Raw genomic sequence first — 17,101 nt, forward strand, 5'->3', positions numbered from 1 at the left:
GTGGTATCTCTGTGTGGGTGCTGAGGAGGGAAAACCAGTGAGCCCACTTTTCCTTGACACGGTGACAGAGTAGCCAACAGACGCAAATCAAGAGAAAAGGGGTTTGTTTTGACTCACGGTGTGAGAGAGTTCATGGCAGAGGAGCGGCGACAGGGCCACGTGGCAACCCCTTGTCACAGAAGCGACAAGCTTGGGCAGGAGGAGAAGTCTATGAGCTTCAAGGCCCACACTCCAGCCGTTCAAATCCATGTCTCCTCCTGAATGGCCCACAGCCGACCAAAACAGTGCCACCAGTTGGGGTCCCAGTGTTTAAGTACAGGAGCCTGGGGGAACCGTTTCACATTCAAGCATTAACAAGGGCTTCACTGGCTTGTGTGCACCTTGTCTGCTCTCAGTTCCCTCACCTGGGGAAAGAGATTATCTTGAGCAGGTCTTTAATCCCTAGCACACGGGAGGCAGAGGCAGGTGGATCTCTGAGTTCTAGGCCAGGCTGGTCTACAGAGTGAGTTCCAGGATTTCCACCAACAAAAACATTATCTTGATTAGATTGAGATAGGGAGACCAGCCCGGCGAACTTACACCATTTCTTGTAGGGCGACCTGCCCACTGTAATTGCATCACTTCCTGTATGGAGATCCGCCCACTAATTGCGCCACTTTCTGCAGGGAGGCACGCCCACTATGAACACATCACTTCCTATAGGGAGACCTGACCTCTACAATTGTCACGTCCTGAGACTCCCTCTGTAATTGCACCATTTCCTGGGCTAGTATGCTGGCCCAGTATAAAGGAGAAAGTGAGCGAATACATTAACAGCGTTGTATTAACAGCCTCCCTGGGCTTCCCTTCCCACTATGGTGGACAGTACCCAGGGACTGTACCCTTAGTTGCTCTGTCAGGCTATTTTGTCACAGTGACAGCAAAGTCACTAGGACACCAGGCTTGTCAATAGACACTGCCCGCTGACCACAGTGTCCACTGTGGTCAGCCACCAGTTATGTATCTTCAAAATGTCCTTGAGGTATTTACTGGCACTTGAGTTCCTTTGAATGCTCCTCTGGTTTCTTTTGAATATGGAAATTATCAAGTAGGCAGCGGGAGGGGGCAGAACTTGGAGGAACTCGCTCCAGCCCCTTTTTAGGTTTGAGACCCTGGGGACCCTTAAGAGCAGTCAATCATAGCGAAGCGGGGGTAATCAGGAGCTGGTGCCAGTGGAGTGGAGATTTTTTCTAGTAGATGTTCTTCCGGGAAACTGTTTCATATTTTTTGAAGAGGCTTCCTGGTGAGGACCCTGAAGAGCCCGTGATTGAAATCTGGTGATTACGTTAGTATGAGCTCCACCCCCTGCCCCCACCCCCTTTGAGTTTCTATTTCAGAATGTGAGCTTTGCTTTCCTGTGCGGAGAAGGGTCCATCAGCCGCCACTGTCCACGTTTGAGGGAGTGGAGGTTTACTCCGGAGCTGCAGAGGAAATGGGATGGAGAGGTGGCCAGAAGTGGTGCTTCCCACAGATGCCCCGACCTTGAGCCGTTCGAGGACTGGGAATGAGTGTCTGGGAACCAGGGGAGGCATTATTGTCTTCAGCTGCACTTCTGCGTTGGTTAACTGTGGACACGTGTTCTGGTTGCATCATTAGACGATTTTTGTCATCGTGTGGCTATCATAGGATGCTTACACAAGCCAAGATGGTATAGGCTAGTCACTGTATTTGGCTGCTGTTTCTCTCTTTTTGAGACAGGATTTTACTATGTATCTCTGACTGTTCTGGAACTCACTATATAGACTAGGCTAGCTTTGAATGCACTGAGATGCACCTGCCTCTTCTTTCCAAGTGTTAGGATTAAAGGCATGTGCCACCACACCTTGCCTATGAATTCTTTTAAAAAGTATTTTCTCTTGGGACTAGAGAGATGGTTTACCAGTGAGGAGCATTTGCTTCTGTTACCAATAACCTGGGTTTGGTTCCCAGCATCCTCATGGCAACTTACAACTGTCTAACTTCAGTTTTAGGGGACCTGGTGCCCTCTTATATAAAATAAATGCTTATATAATTTATGTATTTTTTTAAAGTGACACCTAACTATATATCTGAGATATAGAATGGTGTTATAGTACCTGCTTATTTACTTATTTCTTTAAAGAGTTATTTGTTTTCTGCGTGTGGTGACACATGTCTCAAACCAAACCAAAACACACTTGTTTATCTTTACATAAAGCATGTGACTTAATATTTGCCGCTTATTTCATGTCTTTAATTTCTTTTATACATGTATTTATTGTGTATACAGTGTTGTGCCTGCATGAATGGCTGCACACCAGAAGAGGGCACCAGATCTCATTACAGATAGGTGTGAGCCACCATGTGGGTGCTGGGAACTGAACTCAGGACCTCTGGAAGAGCAGTCAATGCTCTCAACCTCTGAGCCATCTCTCTAACCCCCGTTCCTCTAATTTTTTTTTTTTTTTGGTTTTTCGAGACAGGGTTTCTCTGTGGTTTTGGAGCCTGTCCTGGAACTAGCTCTGTAGACCAGGCTGGTCTCGAACTCACAGAGATCCGCCTGCCTCTGCCTCCTGAGTGCTGGGATTAAAGGCGTGCACCACCATCGCCCGGCTCCGTTCCTCTAATTTTAAAAGAATTTGATGTGTATATGTGTGTGTGTGAGTGTCGCTGTGTGCACCGGTGCGTGAGCTCACGGAAGTGACATCGGCCTCTTTGCACTTTGTTTACCTAGCAGTGCACTCACTGAGCAGATATTCTTTAAGATACACACCAGATGATGCTTTAGCTGTTCCAGATACAGGGGTGCCGCTGGGCGCCACACTTGAGTGCTCCAAGAACAACAGTTATGTGATAGATTCCAACAGGTTACAGTGAACTAAGCGACGTCTACCACCAGGCACGCAGCAGCCATTCTAACTTGTCGCACCACGCATTACAGACGTATTTATGATGGTACCGTTCTAAACAAACCTGTGCTGTGAACCCCATGAGAACATAACATGTACAATTATATGTAGTACTTGATAATGGTAATAAACGACTATCCTACTGTGTTATGTTTTTGCTATATTATCCTGTCTGTCATCTCAGTGTATACCTGCTTATTTAGGTAAGCATGAAAGAGTGTGCCTAACCTCACAGGCAGCAGCCTCGTCATACGTGTCCTGGAGTCAGGAGGCTATGCTGATGGGACAAAGAAATGCTAACTGCTCAGTGTGATGAAGGAGTATCACAGTGATCTCATGTTACATATTAAAGTACACAGGTGTGGGCCTGGGTTCAGTTCCCAGCATGCGCGCGCGCGCACACAAACACACACACACACACACACACACACACACGGAAGCTCACAAGCATCAAGGTGACTTAACGCCTTCTTCTGGATTCCAAGGGCATTACATGCACACCATACATGCAGGCAAAAACACTCATACACAAAAAATAAAATAAATGAACTTTTTTTTTTCCTTTTTGGACAGCGCCTCCCCATGTAGCCCTGCTGTCCTGAGTTGATGTTTAGATTATTATTGGTGCTGATGGAGGTTTAGGGTAGATTGCTTCTAAGTGTTTTCTGTTTAAATTTTCGTCATGAGCTTCTTCATGCACATCTTTTCGAGCCGGTGTTGAGGGTTCTGTGAAGCATGGATTCCTAGACCTCGAAAGGCTGGACTGAAGTTCCGGGAAGGAAGCTGTTGATTTTGCTGGGTTGACTTTTTGTTCCCCTCACCCCCACGGGTCCAGTTGTCTGTCTAACAAAGCCACAACCTGGGCTGTGTTTTCATTAACGTGCTTTGTCTTGGTTTGCCTCAATATTCAGGACCCACTGGACCCATAAACACCACCTAAAAGTTCAAGGAGATGATGAGTCCATATGGTTTTGGGGTCACAGAAGCAGCTGGTATGGGGAGAAGTTGTGAAGCATTCCCCCCATTTCTCTTTTTTAAAACAGCCAGGGGCTTGATTCTAGCACCTCACCTATTCACCCTAATAATGCAAAGCCTTCGGGGGGAAAGAGAGATTTGGAATGCTTTCCTGCACTTCTGAAGGCATCATCATTTTCCCCACAAAGCAGTTTGTCTAACGTGTGTGATTTAGAAGCCAGATCGTCCCCAGTGACAGGCCCAGGGTTTCTGAGTCGGGCAACATCGTAAGCAGTTTTGGGGCCCAAGGCCCTAAAGAAAATGAAGAGAGATTGGCCTTGTGTACAGCAGCAGCCAAGTCAGGTTCAAACACAGAAAGCTGCGAGCCAGCATGTTCGGTCAATTATAATTCAGCACTCAAATACTTGACATGAAGGAGCCCAGGAAGGGGCGGGGCAGAGGGGGGGCAGACGGGGCTTGGCATGGTGATCGAGAGCAAAGGGGAAATGCTGTGCGACCCCCAAGTTTGTGTCCATGCTGGATTCTTTTTGTAGGCATGTCAGTTCTATTTTACACGCGTGTGTGTATGTGCGCATGTGTGCATGTGCGTGTGCATGTGTGTAGGTCAGAGGACAAATTGCAGGTGTCAGTTCTCTTTTGCCCCGCGTGGATTCCGAACCACCTCCATGATCCTAGATCTACTTTAAACAGCGCTCACAGTGAATGCATGTGGATCCCCACGGGACCAAGGGAGCTTGGTATGACTGGCCACCATGAGAGTGGGGGTCAGAAGTCAACCAATACCGTGGAGTTGACCACGTTTGCCTTCCATCCAAGAGAATTCTGCTGTACTTTAGCAAGAGAGAAAGGGGGCGGATGATAACAATGAACATTTGGTGCCGTATAGTTCATCCAAATGCCACTCATGACTGTGCTGTGAAAGGCGTTAGGATTAGCGGCGGAACTAAGGTTAGGTTAGCGGCAGAGCACCTTGGTGGGCCTAGACCACACCATGCTGCCGAGACCATATCATGCAACAGATCTCACATAAGAGGTTTATTTGGGGAGGGGGAGTGGAAAGGCTGTGGCAGAGTGGGGACGAGAGAGAGAGAGAGAGAGAGAGAGAGAGAGAGAGAGAGAGAGAGAGCGCTAGAGATAGAAACAGACAGACAGACCAGAAGACCGAATGAGCAAGAGAGAGTCATGATGTCAGGAAGGACCTTTTAAAGGGTATACAAGTCACATAGGGGAAATACACAACTCACAGTGACAGTGGGAAGGAATGTGCTGCACCTGGTGGTGGAGGGTGACAATGTGTCTGGTGTCTGCCAGGGCTGAGTCCCTGAAGGGCAGGCGGGGGGGGGGGGGGAGTGCCTTCCTCTTGGTTCCTTTCATCATGAGAACAACATGTGGAGATAATGTGGTTATAGATTTGGGGTTTCCATGGGAACTTGTACACACGCACGCATGCACGCGCACACACACATCGCAAAACTAATAGCTACAGATGTTGAAGTCTTTTATGTGGACTAGTGTGGTGTTTGCATATACCTGTGCACACGCCTTCTCGTACTTGAACCAATTCTGTGTTGCTTGGGACGCCCACTGCGGTGCCTCTGCGGTGCCCACTGCGGTGCCTCAGCGGTACCCTCTGTGGTGCCTCAGCGGTGCCCTCTGCGGTGCCCACTGCGGTGCCCTCTGCGGTACGCTCTGAGGTGCCTCTGCGGTGCCTCTGTGGTGCCTCTGCTGCGGTACCCTCTGCGGTACCCTCTGCGATACCCTCTGCTGCGGTACCCTCTGCTGTGGTACCCTCTGCTGCGGTGCCTCTGCGGTGCCCTCTGCGTTGCCTCTGCTGCGGTGCCATCTGCGGTCCCTCTGCGGTGCCTCTGCTGCGGTACCCTCTACGGTGCCCTCTGCAGTCCCTCTGCGGTGCCTCTGCGGTCCCTCTGCGGTGCCTCTGCTGCGGTGCCCTCTTCGGTGCCCTCTGCAGTCCCTCTGCGGTGCCTCTGTGGTGCCTCTGCGGTGCCTCTGCTGTACCCACTGCTGCGGTGCCCTCTGCGGTGCCTCTGCGGTACCCTCTGTGGTGCCTCTGCGGTGCCCTCTGCGGTACCCTCTGTGGTGCCTCTGCGGTGCCCTCTGCGGTGCCTCTGCGGTACCCTCTGCGGTGTCGCCTTGGTGTGCATTCGGTGTAGATGTCTGCATGCCACATACTCGAGTTCTGCATTTGGAAACTTTCTGGAATGCTCTTTTTTCTGAATGTCTTTAAAATTTTTCATTATTATGGTGTGCATGTGAATAGGTGTGTCCTTCACGATTTGGATGCAAAGGCCAGAAAGTGACTTTTAGGAGCGGATTTCTCTCTACTGGGTCATCCAGGGATGGAATTCAGGTTGTCAGGCCTGCATGGCAACAGCTTTACCCACTGAGCCATCCTGCTGGCCTTCCAAATGCTCTTGATCCATGTTTAGTTGGTTGACTCTGTGGATATGGAGGGCCACCTGCTTCGGTGTCTGAGGGACATTTCAGTGCAGTCTCTTGGTTTTTTGTTTATGGTGTGTATGTATGTGTGTGTGTGCCTTTCCATGTGGCATGCATTTAAGTGTGCAGGTGTATGAACCCCCAGAGTCCCGAGCAGAATGTCAGGTGTCATTTTCTCTCATTATTCACCGTATTGTCTACAGACAGGGTCTCTCGTTGAACCACAAGCTTGCCATTTTGGCTAAGTTGCCCGGCCAGTGAGTCCTTGGGATTTACCTGTCTCTGACCTCTGGTGTTGGGGTTGCAGGCATGTGTCACCGTGCCTGGCTTCTTATGTGGGTGCTGAGGATTTGAACTCAGATCCTCATGCTTGCGGAGCAAATGTTCTTAATCATTGAGTCGTCTCCCCAAGCCTCGTCTTTCAGCTTTCATTGTGATACGTAACTATGGGATTCTCTAGGGTAAGTTTTTTTTTGGTGTTAGGATTCGAACCCAGGACCTCCTGCATGCTAAGTACATGCTCTGCTACTGAGCTGCACCCTTGGCCCAAAACAATTTGGATTGATGGTGTTTCTTGCTTTCCTTTGTTTATAACCTCTATTTCTGATGCAACTCCTCTGGTAATCACAGGGTTCCATTTTTTAGATCATCACTACTGTTCTTACAGACTTGAGTTAATAGAGTCCTTGCTTAGCTAGAGATGCCCGTCTCACAGTGTTGTTAAATGTATACGAGATCCCGCACTTCCCACATGGATCTCGGCTGGAGCCACTGGACCTGTTAGTCCAGAAAGTCGGAGTCCCAGGCTCATCTGGGTGTGTGGCTGTCAACTCTGAGAGCAGATGCCAGCCTGTTCGGACCTGGGGGCTAACTGTGTACCCTTTTCAGTTCTGCGTAGAGTAAGGCCGGGAAAGCAGTCCTCTGCAGCAATGCAGGGGCCAGTGGCACAAATCCAGGCAGAGCACAGCTGGCTAGAACAGTGATGGGTAATCAACGGCAGTGCTGGTGGAAAAGCGGGGGTCGTGCTGCTTAGGTCACAGTGTCAGGCCAGTCTGAAGGGCGTCAAGCTTGTTGACCCCAGCACTGCCCTGCAGCCCTCAGAGGAAGGAGAAAAGCATCGCATGTGTGCTCCCTTCTTACTTCCCAAGTCTACAGGATTCGAATTATAGCTACCATGGAAACGGTACTTTGGAATTTCTGGAGCCCTTAATTTTAACAGATAAAAGACTTTTGTGCCGATTTTATAATTATTCATGATGGATGAGAAAGTGACTCAACGTCTTTTGACAGGGAAGGAAGACAGAATACATTTTTCTTTCTTTCCTTTTCCCCTCTTTCGCAAAGATGCATGCATTTGAAGTAAGTGTATTTTTCTCCCGGGTGTAAATCTTCCATCTTCCACAGATTCCGACACAATAGCCGAATTACGGGAGCTCCAGCCTTCAGTGAGAGACTTTGAAGTCCGAAGTCTTGTGGGCTGTGGTCACTTTGCTGAGGTGCAGGTGGTTAGAGAGAAGGCAACTGGGGACGTCTATGCCATGAAGATCATGAAGAAGAAGGCTTTGCTGGCCCAGGAGCAGGTAGGAACATTTGAATCTCTACTCCTTCCTCTGTCTGTACCAAATGTTCACCACAGAGACAATAACCTGCTAATTTGATGTCTAGGATCCAGTAAGATGTTAATTACAGGTACACAGACAAAAAGGCCTCTCATGTTCTTAGCTCTCCTCAAAGTGGTGTTGATTAATTTTGCAGCCTCAGAAATTTCCATCGGTTTCTTTGTCAGGACTCTGTAGTTGCATTTTCTTTTAGAACCACGTTGGGCTTTTAAACTAAGGATCTCAAGATGATCTGTCGGGGCCATGAGCTTTGGTCTGAGGGACACGCCTCGGGCTGGGGTACTAGGGCGGTGTCTGCATGCGTGCATGGCTAGGTGTTCCTGCTGCGGGCCCACGTGTTCCATCTCAGAGTGGGCCTCTGCAGGAGTCAAAACACAGCTGTGTTCCCTGCCTGCGAGCCGCTTGTCTGATAACAGGTCACGAAGTTGTCTTTTTAGTTGTGTTTTTTTCTCCCTTTGAGGAAAGGCTGCACCCGCTCTCAAACATATTGATTCATTGGCTGTGTTTTCGAGAGACAGCCGTCACCTTGGAGTTGAGAGAGTCATTCGTTAGTTGCAGGCAGTCTAGTGCACATTGTGTGTCTGATAATGTCCCCGGCTCCGTGGGAAGCCTGCGGAAGGAATTGAAGTCCCATGACTGTTCCTTGCAGGGTCGAATAGCTGTACCCAGAAGTGGAAGGAAAATGCAAATCTCCAGAGCAGGCGCTTGCCAGCTAAAGCACCACAGACGGGGAGAGAATTAGCAGGTTCATTAGCGGTGGTGTGAAGGGCGATGTCATGGGTGAGCCAAGGGCAGTCAGTCAGGAAAGTTCTTTGGATGAGAGGGAATGGAGGCTGTGGGCCGAGGAGTGATGGGAATGCGCCAGGTAGACATGTGGCTGAGGGTGACGTCCTGGAGGTGTGAGTCCTGGGGTCCTGCTCAGGGGTGTGTATGTGTGTGTGTGAGTGCGCACGCGTGTGTGTATGTGTGTGCATATGTGTGTATGTGTGCGTGTGTGTGCATGCGTGTGCGTGCGAATGCGTGCATGTGTGTGCATGTGTGTGGAGGGGTATTTGGTTTAGAACTAACAAATTAAGACATCTGGGTGGGCAGGGGTCTACAGTTGAGAGGAAATCTCAGCAACTTTAGTTTTCATCGTGTTAAGCTCTACATAAGGTAAAATTTCCCACGTTAACCATTTTTACTGTAGAATTCAGTGGCACTAAGAAGTTCCGCCATGCTACAGCCCACAGTTGCCATCCACTCCCAGAACTTGGCCACCAGCCCCGTGTTAGACTTCAACCTTGTGACAAAGTATGTGAGAGAAACCAAGTTAGAGGGGAAATGGGCCGTTTTCACTGGAGCATCAGAGATTTCTTCCCATAGTCAGCTCATGGCTTTAGGCTTGTGCTGTGGCAGAGGACCATGGTGGACGGCATATGGCCACTGATGCGAGAGAAAGACCGGGGACAAAATGCTCCTTCCCTGGGCATGCCCCAGTGACCTCCAGCTAGACCCTACTAGCTGACATTTCATTTGTATTTTAATAAATAAAGCTTGTCTGAAGATCAGAGAGTAAGACAGCCCCACTGGCCATCCTTATAGACCAGGCAGTGGGGCCACACACCTCTAATCCCAGTAGCCATAGAAACCAGGCGGTAGTGGTGCACGCCTTTAATCCCAGCACTAGAGAGGAATATAACACGGGAGGAGACAGCTCTCACACACAGTCTCGTTCTGAGATTCCTGGAGGCAGGATCGCCATTTCAGACTGAGGTAGAAGTAAGAACCAGTGGCTGGCTGCTTTGCTTTTCTGACCTTCAGTTGAACCCCAATATCTGTCTCTGGGTTTTTATTACTTGTGCTGCACCCTATCTCCTAGCATTTCCTACCATTTTCCGGTAGCCCATTAAGTTATTAATACACGAATGGATTAATCCATTGATGAGGTCACAGAACCCATGAACCAATCATTTCCCAAAGCCCCGGTCTCTGCACACTGTTCTTAGGAGCCCAGCTTTCAGCACACCAGCTTTTGGGGGACATTTCAGACCCAAATCATCAGAACAGAAACTGAAGATCCCTCTTTTGTTGTTGTTTTTTTGTCTCTTGAGACAGAAGCTGCAGCAGAGGGTGGGAAGCCGCCTGTCAGAGTCCAGGCATGATGTGGCCTCTGTGTTTCAGAATAAACTGTGAGCAACATTGCAGGGAGGGAGAATGACAAGACATTGCCTGTGATTAGCAAGAGGGGAGTGGGAGGTGCTCTCTCAGCTCTCCCACCCAGGGAGGTGCTATCCGTCATCCCTGCTCACTCGCTGGGCAGCCTTCGTGCTTGGCGTGTTTCTAGAGCCTCGGGCAGAGGCACATGATGTTAGCCAACCTTGCGATGCTTGTGTGTTGGATGGGAAACAGTGCATGGAAGATGAAGCAAATGCAACACGTCACATGCAGACAGACAGTAGAGATTCAAAGAGATGCACTTTATCCGGGCCAAGGACCCGAAGTGGCCATGGTAAAGAGGTATGGGTCTGGGTTTTTAAAAACCCTATGTATGCAGGGAGGATGTGAAGAAGTGGTATATCTCCAACAGAGCCAATCACCTGGGAGAGGCCAGCGAGCCTGCACCGAGCTGTGTCAGCCAGAAATGCTCCTCAGAGAGCAGTTGCTTTAATGGAGTCTTCGGGGCTTAGGCAGAGCGGTGAGCACGTGGGGCTGGGGGCTGAGATCCAGCTTTCCCTGTCCCCTTTCTCTGTGTCAGCAACAGCTTTAGCCCTCCAGCACTGTAAAGCACTGGGTTGGGCTGCTATTTTTTAAGTGGCTTAGATTTAGCGCTGAGGTTTCCGGGGTGATCTTAGGAACATGGACAAGCTCTTTAAAGACATTTCAGGGTGAGGAATGTAGTTCGTGGGTAGAATGCTTGCTTATTAGCATGCGTGAAGTCCGGGTTCAGGGGAGCACTGCATAAATGGGTGTGGTGGCAGAGGAGGACTTGGGTGTCCTTGGCTGTCATTTCCCCCTGTATCCCCTCCAGACAGGGTCTCTCACTGAACCTGGAGCTAGGCCGTCAGTCAGTAAGCTCCAGTGAGCCTCCCATCTCTCTCCTACAGTATCAGGATTGTAGGAGAACCTGGCTGTGCCCAGCTTTTTCTTTTTTCTTTATTTATTTATTTTGTTTTTTTTTCAAGACAGCGTTTCTCTGTAGCTTTGGAGCCTATCCTGGCACTCGCTCTGTAGACCAGGCTGGCCTCGAACTCACAGAGATCCACCTCCCTCTGCTTCCTGAGTGCTGAGATTAAAGGTGTGCACCACCACTGCCTGACTGTGTCCAGCTTTTTACTATCTACTTGTTTATCTGATATGTGTGCTAAGATTCCAACTCAGGCTCTTATGCTTGGGTAGCTAGCATGCTAACCACTGGACTGTCTCTCCAGCCTACAATAGTCTTGAAGCACCTGCCTTCCCCCCATTTAGGGAAACTGCAATTTTGTTCTTTTTTTTTTTTTAATTTTTAATTTTTTTCTCTCTTTTTGGTTTTCCAAGACAGGGTTTCCCTGTGTAGCTTTGGAGCCTGTCCTGGCACCAGCTCTGTAGACCAGGCTGGCCTTGAACTTACAGAGATGCGCTTGCCTCTGCCTCCTGAGTGCTGGGATTAAGGGTGTGCACCACCACAACCTGACAATTTTTAATTTTCTAAAAAGATTTGTTTGTTTATATTTTTGTTAAAGGTATTTTGTCTGCATGTACATTTGCACACCAGAAGAGGGTCCTGGATCCCATGGGACTGCAGTTATAGATAGGAGTAAGCCGCCATGTGGGTGCTGGGAATTGACCTCTGGAAGAACAGCCAGTGCTCTTAACTGCTGTGCCATCTCTTCAGTCTCCTGTTCTTTTTTTTAAAATTCCCACTTATTTTGTTTTGACAGTTTGGAGGACTGACCTTGGGGTCTGGAGCATGCTAGGCAGGCAAGTGCTCAACCACTGAGTTACACCCCCAGCCCTTCAATTTTGCTCTTGAGGTCTTTGAGCTGATTGGATGAAGCCCACCGAGACTCCTGAGGGTAGTCTCCTAAGCTACTGAGTTCAGATGTCAATCAGCTATAGCTTCATAACACTTCTGTAGCAACACCACAAAACCTGGGTTAGTGTTTGATTGAGTAACTGGTGTTTTGGCCTTTCTTGGTTTCTGCATAAAATTATTTATCAGAAAATCATACCGCCCCATCTCCCTGCTCACCAAATGACTCAAAATTACATCTGTGTATTTGTATATATGTCCTATGACAGGAATGTTTTTCCCACGATCCACCACGCAACCAGAAAATTAGCCAGTGCATTCCTCTGGCCCCATTCATGTTTTACCAGTCATCCCAAGGGCATCGTTAGGATGGGACCTGGGCACTTAGCCCTTCTGTTTCTTTGATCTGAGTTGGTTCCTTCATCCCCCCCCCCCCCCCGAGTCTTTATGACCTCGATGTTTCCAATGACAGCTGGTCAGTTAGTCCATAAAACTCAGATTTAGCTGCTTTGCTTGTGTTTAACATCCAGGTTGTAGATTTGGGGTGTATATTTCATGAAGAAGGGGCTCTTTTCCTGTTCCCTGCAGCAGATGGCTCAGTTCCAACTGGCCACTTTCTGGACACGCTCACACAGCTCGCGGGATGAAGGTGGTGCCTGCCGCTCTTCGTTGCGGAGTTTCCTCTTGGTGCTCACACATTTTACAGAGGCAGAACTCTCTCAAAGGACAGAACTGTTCCATTCCTTATGCAACCCTCAGTGTATTGGTGGGTTTGTACTTTGTGAACTATTGGCCTTTCCTTGTCTTAGCCAATGAGTGTAATCTACCATACCCAGAGTATCTTCAAGGCGGCTCTTCAGATTGACTTTTGTCTCCTTTTGGCAGGTCCCTGCCATTCTTGAGTTCATTTCTGGTTCTCTAGTGAGAGATGTTCAAGTTTGCTCCGCAGTTACTTTCCCTGCATTGGCGTGTCTCCAGGGATCCCTGTTCAGCAGGAACGATCCTTGGAGGCTGGGCCTTGGCGCTGAGAGATGGCTCAGCAGCAGAAAACACATTGCTCTTGCAGAGACCTGGCTTTGGTTCTCTGTACTCCAATTGGGCAGCTCACAAACACCTGTAAGCTCCAGCTCCATGGGAGCCTCCTGCAGGCACCTGCACACACATGCCACAAGCACACATAACACACATACACATATATAAATAAAAATAAAAAAAATTAGAGGCCAAGATATTTATTACTATTATTATTTTTGAGACAGGGTTTTTTTGGGTCGTTTGGCTGTCTAGGAACTCGCTCTGTGGAGCAGGCTGGTCTCGAACTCAGATCTGCCTGCTTCTGCCTCCTGAGTACTGGGGTTAGACATGAGCCACCACCGCCTAGCTAGAGGCCAAGACGCTAACTCTGGGTTTTGAGCTTCTATTGGGCTGTCATTGCTCTTAGATCTCTTTCATGAATTGGGCAAGGAATACATGTTTATGTGTACAGTATGTTCCCACACGAACACTCAAGAACACATAAACATGCAGACACATGCATAGATGTACAGTGTTTACTCCCACATGTGTTAATATGGAAAATCATGTTCACGCAGTTACCTCTGACTCCAGTCCACCTTTATGTCTCTCCCTAGTCTTTCTCTTCCCTGTGCTTGTGCCTGGTGAGTCAGCTTCCTGTTCCTGTCACACGTATGTGAGATAATCAGCACATAAAGAGACAATATTTATTTTGGCTCATAATTTAAAAGTTTCAGTGTAGGGCTGTGTGACTACATTGTCTAAAAAAAAAAAAAGACAGTTTTCTATTGTGTAATCCCAGCTGGCCTGAAGCCTGTCTAGCTCTACCTACCTTTGCCTTCCGCGTGCTGGGGTTAAAGGTTGCACCACCGCATCCAGCCTCACTGCTTTGGGCCTGGGGCGAGAGCAGTCAGAACTGGTGAGAGTCCATGGGAAACTTCAGAATAGTGAAAGATGAGCGTTGGGCTCCATGATCCCTTTCAGGGGTGAGCCCCATCCCCCAGTGACTGAAAGACATTCTTATAATGCCATGGACTGAGGAACAAGCCTTTAACCATGGGCCTTTGTGGGGTGGGGCACTTATCCAAACCATAGTAATTCTTTTCTCTGACGTTCTGCCTTTACCATTTTCTTCTTTAAAAATTTTTTTTAGGTTTATTTATTTTTTGTGTATTTATTTTTGTTCTGCTCGCATGTTTGTATATGTGTGCACCATGGGTATGTCTTCAGAGTCTAGAAGAGGGTGTTGGATTCCCTGGGAGTCGAACCCAGGTCGTCTGCAAGAGCAGCAAGTTGTCTTAGCCGCCGAGCCGTCTCTCCAGCCTCTCACTGTTTTCTTACACTGACACAGTCCCTTCCATCTTTTTGGCTATAGCCTTGTCTCCTTACCTGCTCTATGCCATCCACCCCCATGTGCAGATACCTTCCTCCCCCTGCACGATCCTCCAGTAGTCCACACTGGCCTGCGGTTACACCTGTTTGCCACTGTCCTCACTCTGCTTGTGCCTGGTCCTGGTGGCTCTCTGACCCTCCAACCTGGCTTGGCTTGACGGCACCTGGTAGAACCATCCAGGAAGCGAAGGTGGGGAGGAAGAGAAAGATGTCTAAGCTCGGAAGAAGTGAATTGATGCCACAGGCATGGCTGGATGGATAACGTGGGCCTGGCAAAGCCGAACCTCACGGGTTCCCAGGTTTGCTGAGTGTCGTGCTGTGTTGTTTTTAAACCTGGAAACATCAATTTAGACTGTAAGGCAGGACAGAGGCCATCCCCCTGCACATTTAGTTCTGTTACAATTATCTAAAGAGTTTCTTTTCCCTCCAGGTTTCATTTTTCGAGGAAGAGCGGAACATATTATCTCAGAGCACGAGCCCTTGGATCCCCCAATTACAGTATGCCTTTCAGGACAAAAATAACCTTTACCTGGTGAGTCTTCACATCTGTCCCCGTGGGACGAGCCGAGGCCCCGATACTCAGATGCTGTGGGTTGAAAGCGCTTCTTGCCGACGTGGTCTGTGACACCGCTCACTCATTCAGTCGATTTTCTGACTGGACGTCTCCCGTTCCTTGTTCCAAAGATTAAGAGCTGACCCACTTAGAAACAGCCTGCTATACCGCGGCTACGAAGGGCAGCAGTGAAAAGTTATTTAATTGAGAATGGTCTCTAACTGCCTTTAATGGAATCTTGCTTTAATTAAATTAAGTCAATTAATTTAGTTTTTGAGACAATATCTCATTATGTAGATGTGACTGGCCTGGAATTTGCTGCACAGACCAGGCTGGCCTGAAATTCGCAGGGAATCAGTCACTCCTGCCTCCCCAGTGCTGAGATTAAAGGCCTGTGCCACCATGCTCATTTCTCACTTTAATTTTTAAAAGCTAAGGTAATAATGCATGGTTAATAATAAGAAAAGGCAGCCTGTTCCCTTCTCGTGTATGTGTGGAAGCCGGCTGAGTTTATCTCAAAGAAGCAGAGAATAGGCTAGTGGTTGCCAGGTAACTGGGGCGAGGAGAAGCAGAGGAGGGCTGGCTAACAGGTAGACCAGGTAGACTGCTGGGAGTAGCTAGGTGTAAGGTGTAAGCTTTGGTGTCCTGTACGGGTGGAGGGCAGCTGTCTCTAATAACTATTACGCCCTTCATAATAACAAGCAGAAAAGAGGTTGAATGGTCCCAAGACAAAGCAGATGGAAGGTGTTGGAATTTGTTGATTGTTTTGATTTGCTCATTGCACATTGTATGTATTTATTGAAATATACTGTACCCCATGGTTAAGCACAGTTGTTAAGTATAAATTAAAATGTACACCAGTAATCCCCAACCCCGTCCTAAAAATGCATACACTGGGCCAGTGGGATGGCTCGCAGGTTGGGTTGCTTGCTGCCAAGGCTGAAGACCTGAGTTTGGTTCCTGGGGCGCCTACAAGATGGAGAGAGAGAAGTAACTCTTGCAAGCTGTGCCCTCTGCTACACACACACACTCACACACACACTCACACACACACTCACACTCACACATACACACACTCTCTCACATACACACACACACTCTCTCTCACACACACACACACACTCACACACACACACGTGGTGCTTGTGTCCACTCAGGTACATACACATAAGCACACACATACACAGATAAAGAAATGTAATTTAAAAAGTTTAAAAATGTGTACACGGAAGAAGTATTAAGTAGAACCATGGTCTTGCTTTCTTATCTCTCTGTAGGGAGCAAATGCTAATGGAAATATGTGTCCTTTATGACCTCAACTGTGTTTTACTGTGGAAAAATTGAATGCATAGATGTATATACAAATGAAAGGTTTTTTGTTTTGTTTTGTCTTTTCTCTAGTAATGCCAACACTCAGGGGACAGAGGCAGGTGGCTCTCTGTGAGTTCCAGGCGAGTCAGTGCCACACAGACATCTTTAATGCTACTACGTAGTGCTAGCCTTCATTCTTTTTGGTTTTGGGGATTGAACCGGGCCTTGAGCACGCCAAGCACACGCTTTTCCACTGAGCTACAATCCTGACCTCCAGTTCAGCATTTGGATTGTAGTATAGTTTTCTCTGGTGTCCGTTTTGGGGCCCGATTTAGGTTCTTAGAGGATTAAGTTCTTAAATGTAGAACGTGTATTCTAGAAACAACCTTTGTTCCTGGAACAGCTTCTGATGCAGGGACTCTCATGTCACCTTGGATGGGGATAAGGAGGCCTGTGGAAGGGAGCAGGGAGCTGTTTTTTTGTCTTGAATTCCCACAGGGCATTTTTTTCTCTTTTGGTGATGTCACTGTGTTTGTTTCTGATGTGGAAGAATCAGTCTATTTGCTTGGTTTCATATGATTGAAGTTCCTCCCTGGCTCTGCCCGACTCTCTTGGTTTTGCTGGCTTGGCATAAGGTCTGGTTACACACCCAGGTTGGCATACAACACAAGGGTCCTGTTGCCCTAGCCTTCTCTGTAGAGAGGGCTCCGCTGAGCTTTCTTGTGTGGCTGTGGTGTATGTACGTGTTCATATGGGTGTGTACACGTATGCCAGAGGCCAGAGTTGCGTGTCCACCTCAGTCACTTCCCACTTCATGTATTTTTCAAATAGCATCTCACTATATGGTCATGACTGGCCTGGAGCTCTCTGTGTAGACCAG

The 17,101-nt window shown here is 48.3% G+C and overlaps 1 protein-coding gene across 2 annotated transcripts in view; it reads left to right on the forward strand.

Moving 5' to 3' along the window:
* Positions 1 to 17,101, forward strand: part of Cit (citron rho-interacting serine/threonine kinase) — a 173,985-nt gene that overhangs the window by 9,973 nt on the left and 146,911 nt on the right. For both annotated transcript variants that reach the window (XM_057763551.1, XM_057763552.1), the window contains exons 3-4: positions 7,743 to 7,918; positions 14,788 to 14,889. In XM_057763551.1, coding sequence (XP_057619534.1) covers positions 7,743 to 7,918; positions 14,788 to 14,889 — 278 coding nt within the window. The remainder of the gene's footprint in view (positions 1 to 7,742; positions 7,919 to 14,787; positions 14,890 to 17,101) is intronic.

Source organism: Chionomys nivalis, chromosome 3 (assembly GCF_950005125.1).
Source record: "Chionomys nivalis chromosome 3, mChiNiv1.1, whole genome shotgun sequence".
Classification (NCBI taxonomy): domain Eukaryota; kingdom Metazoa; phylum Chordata; class Mammalia; order Rodentia; family Cricetidae; genus Chionomys; species Chionomys nivalis.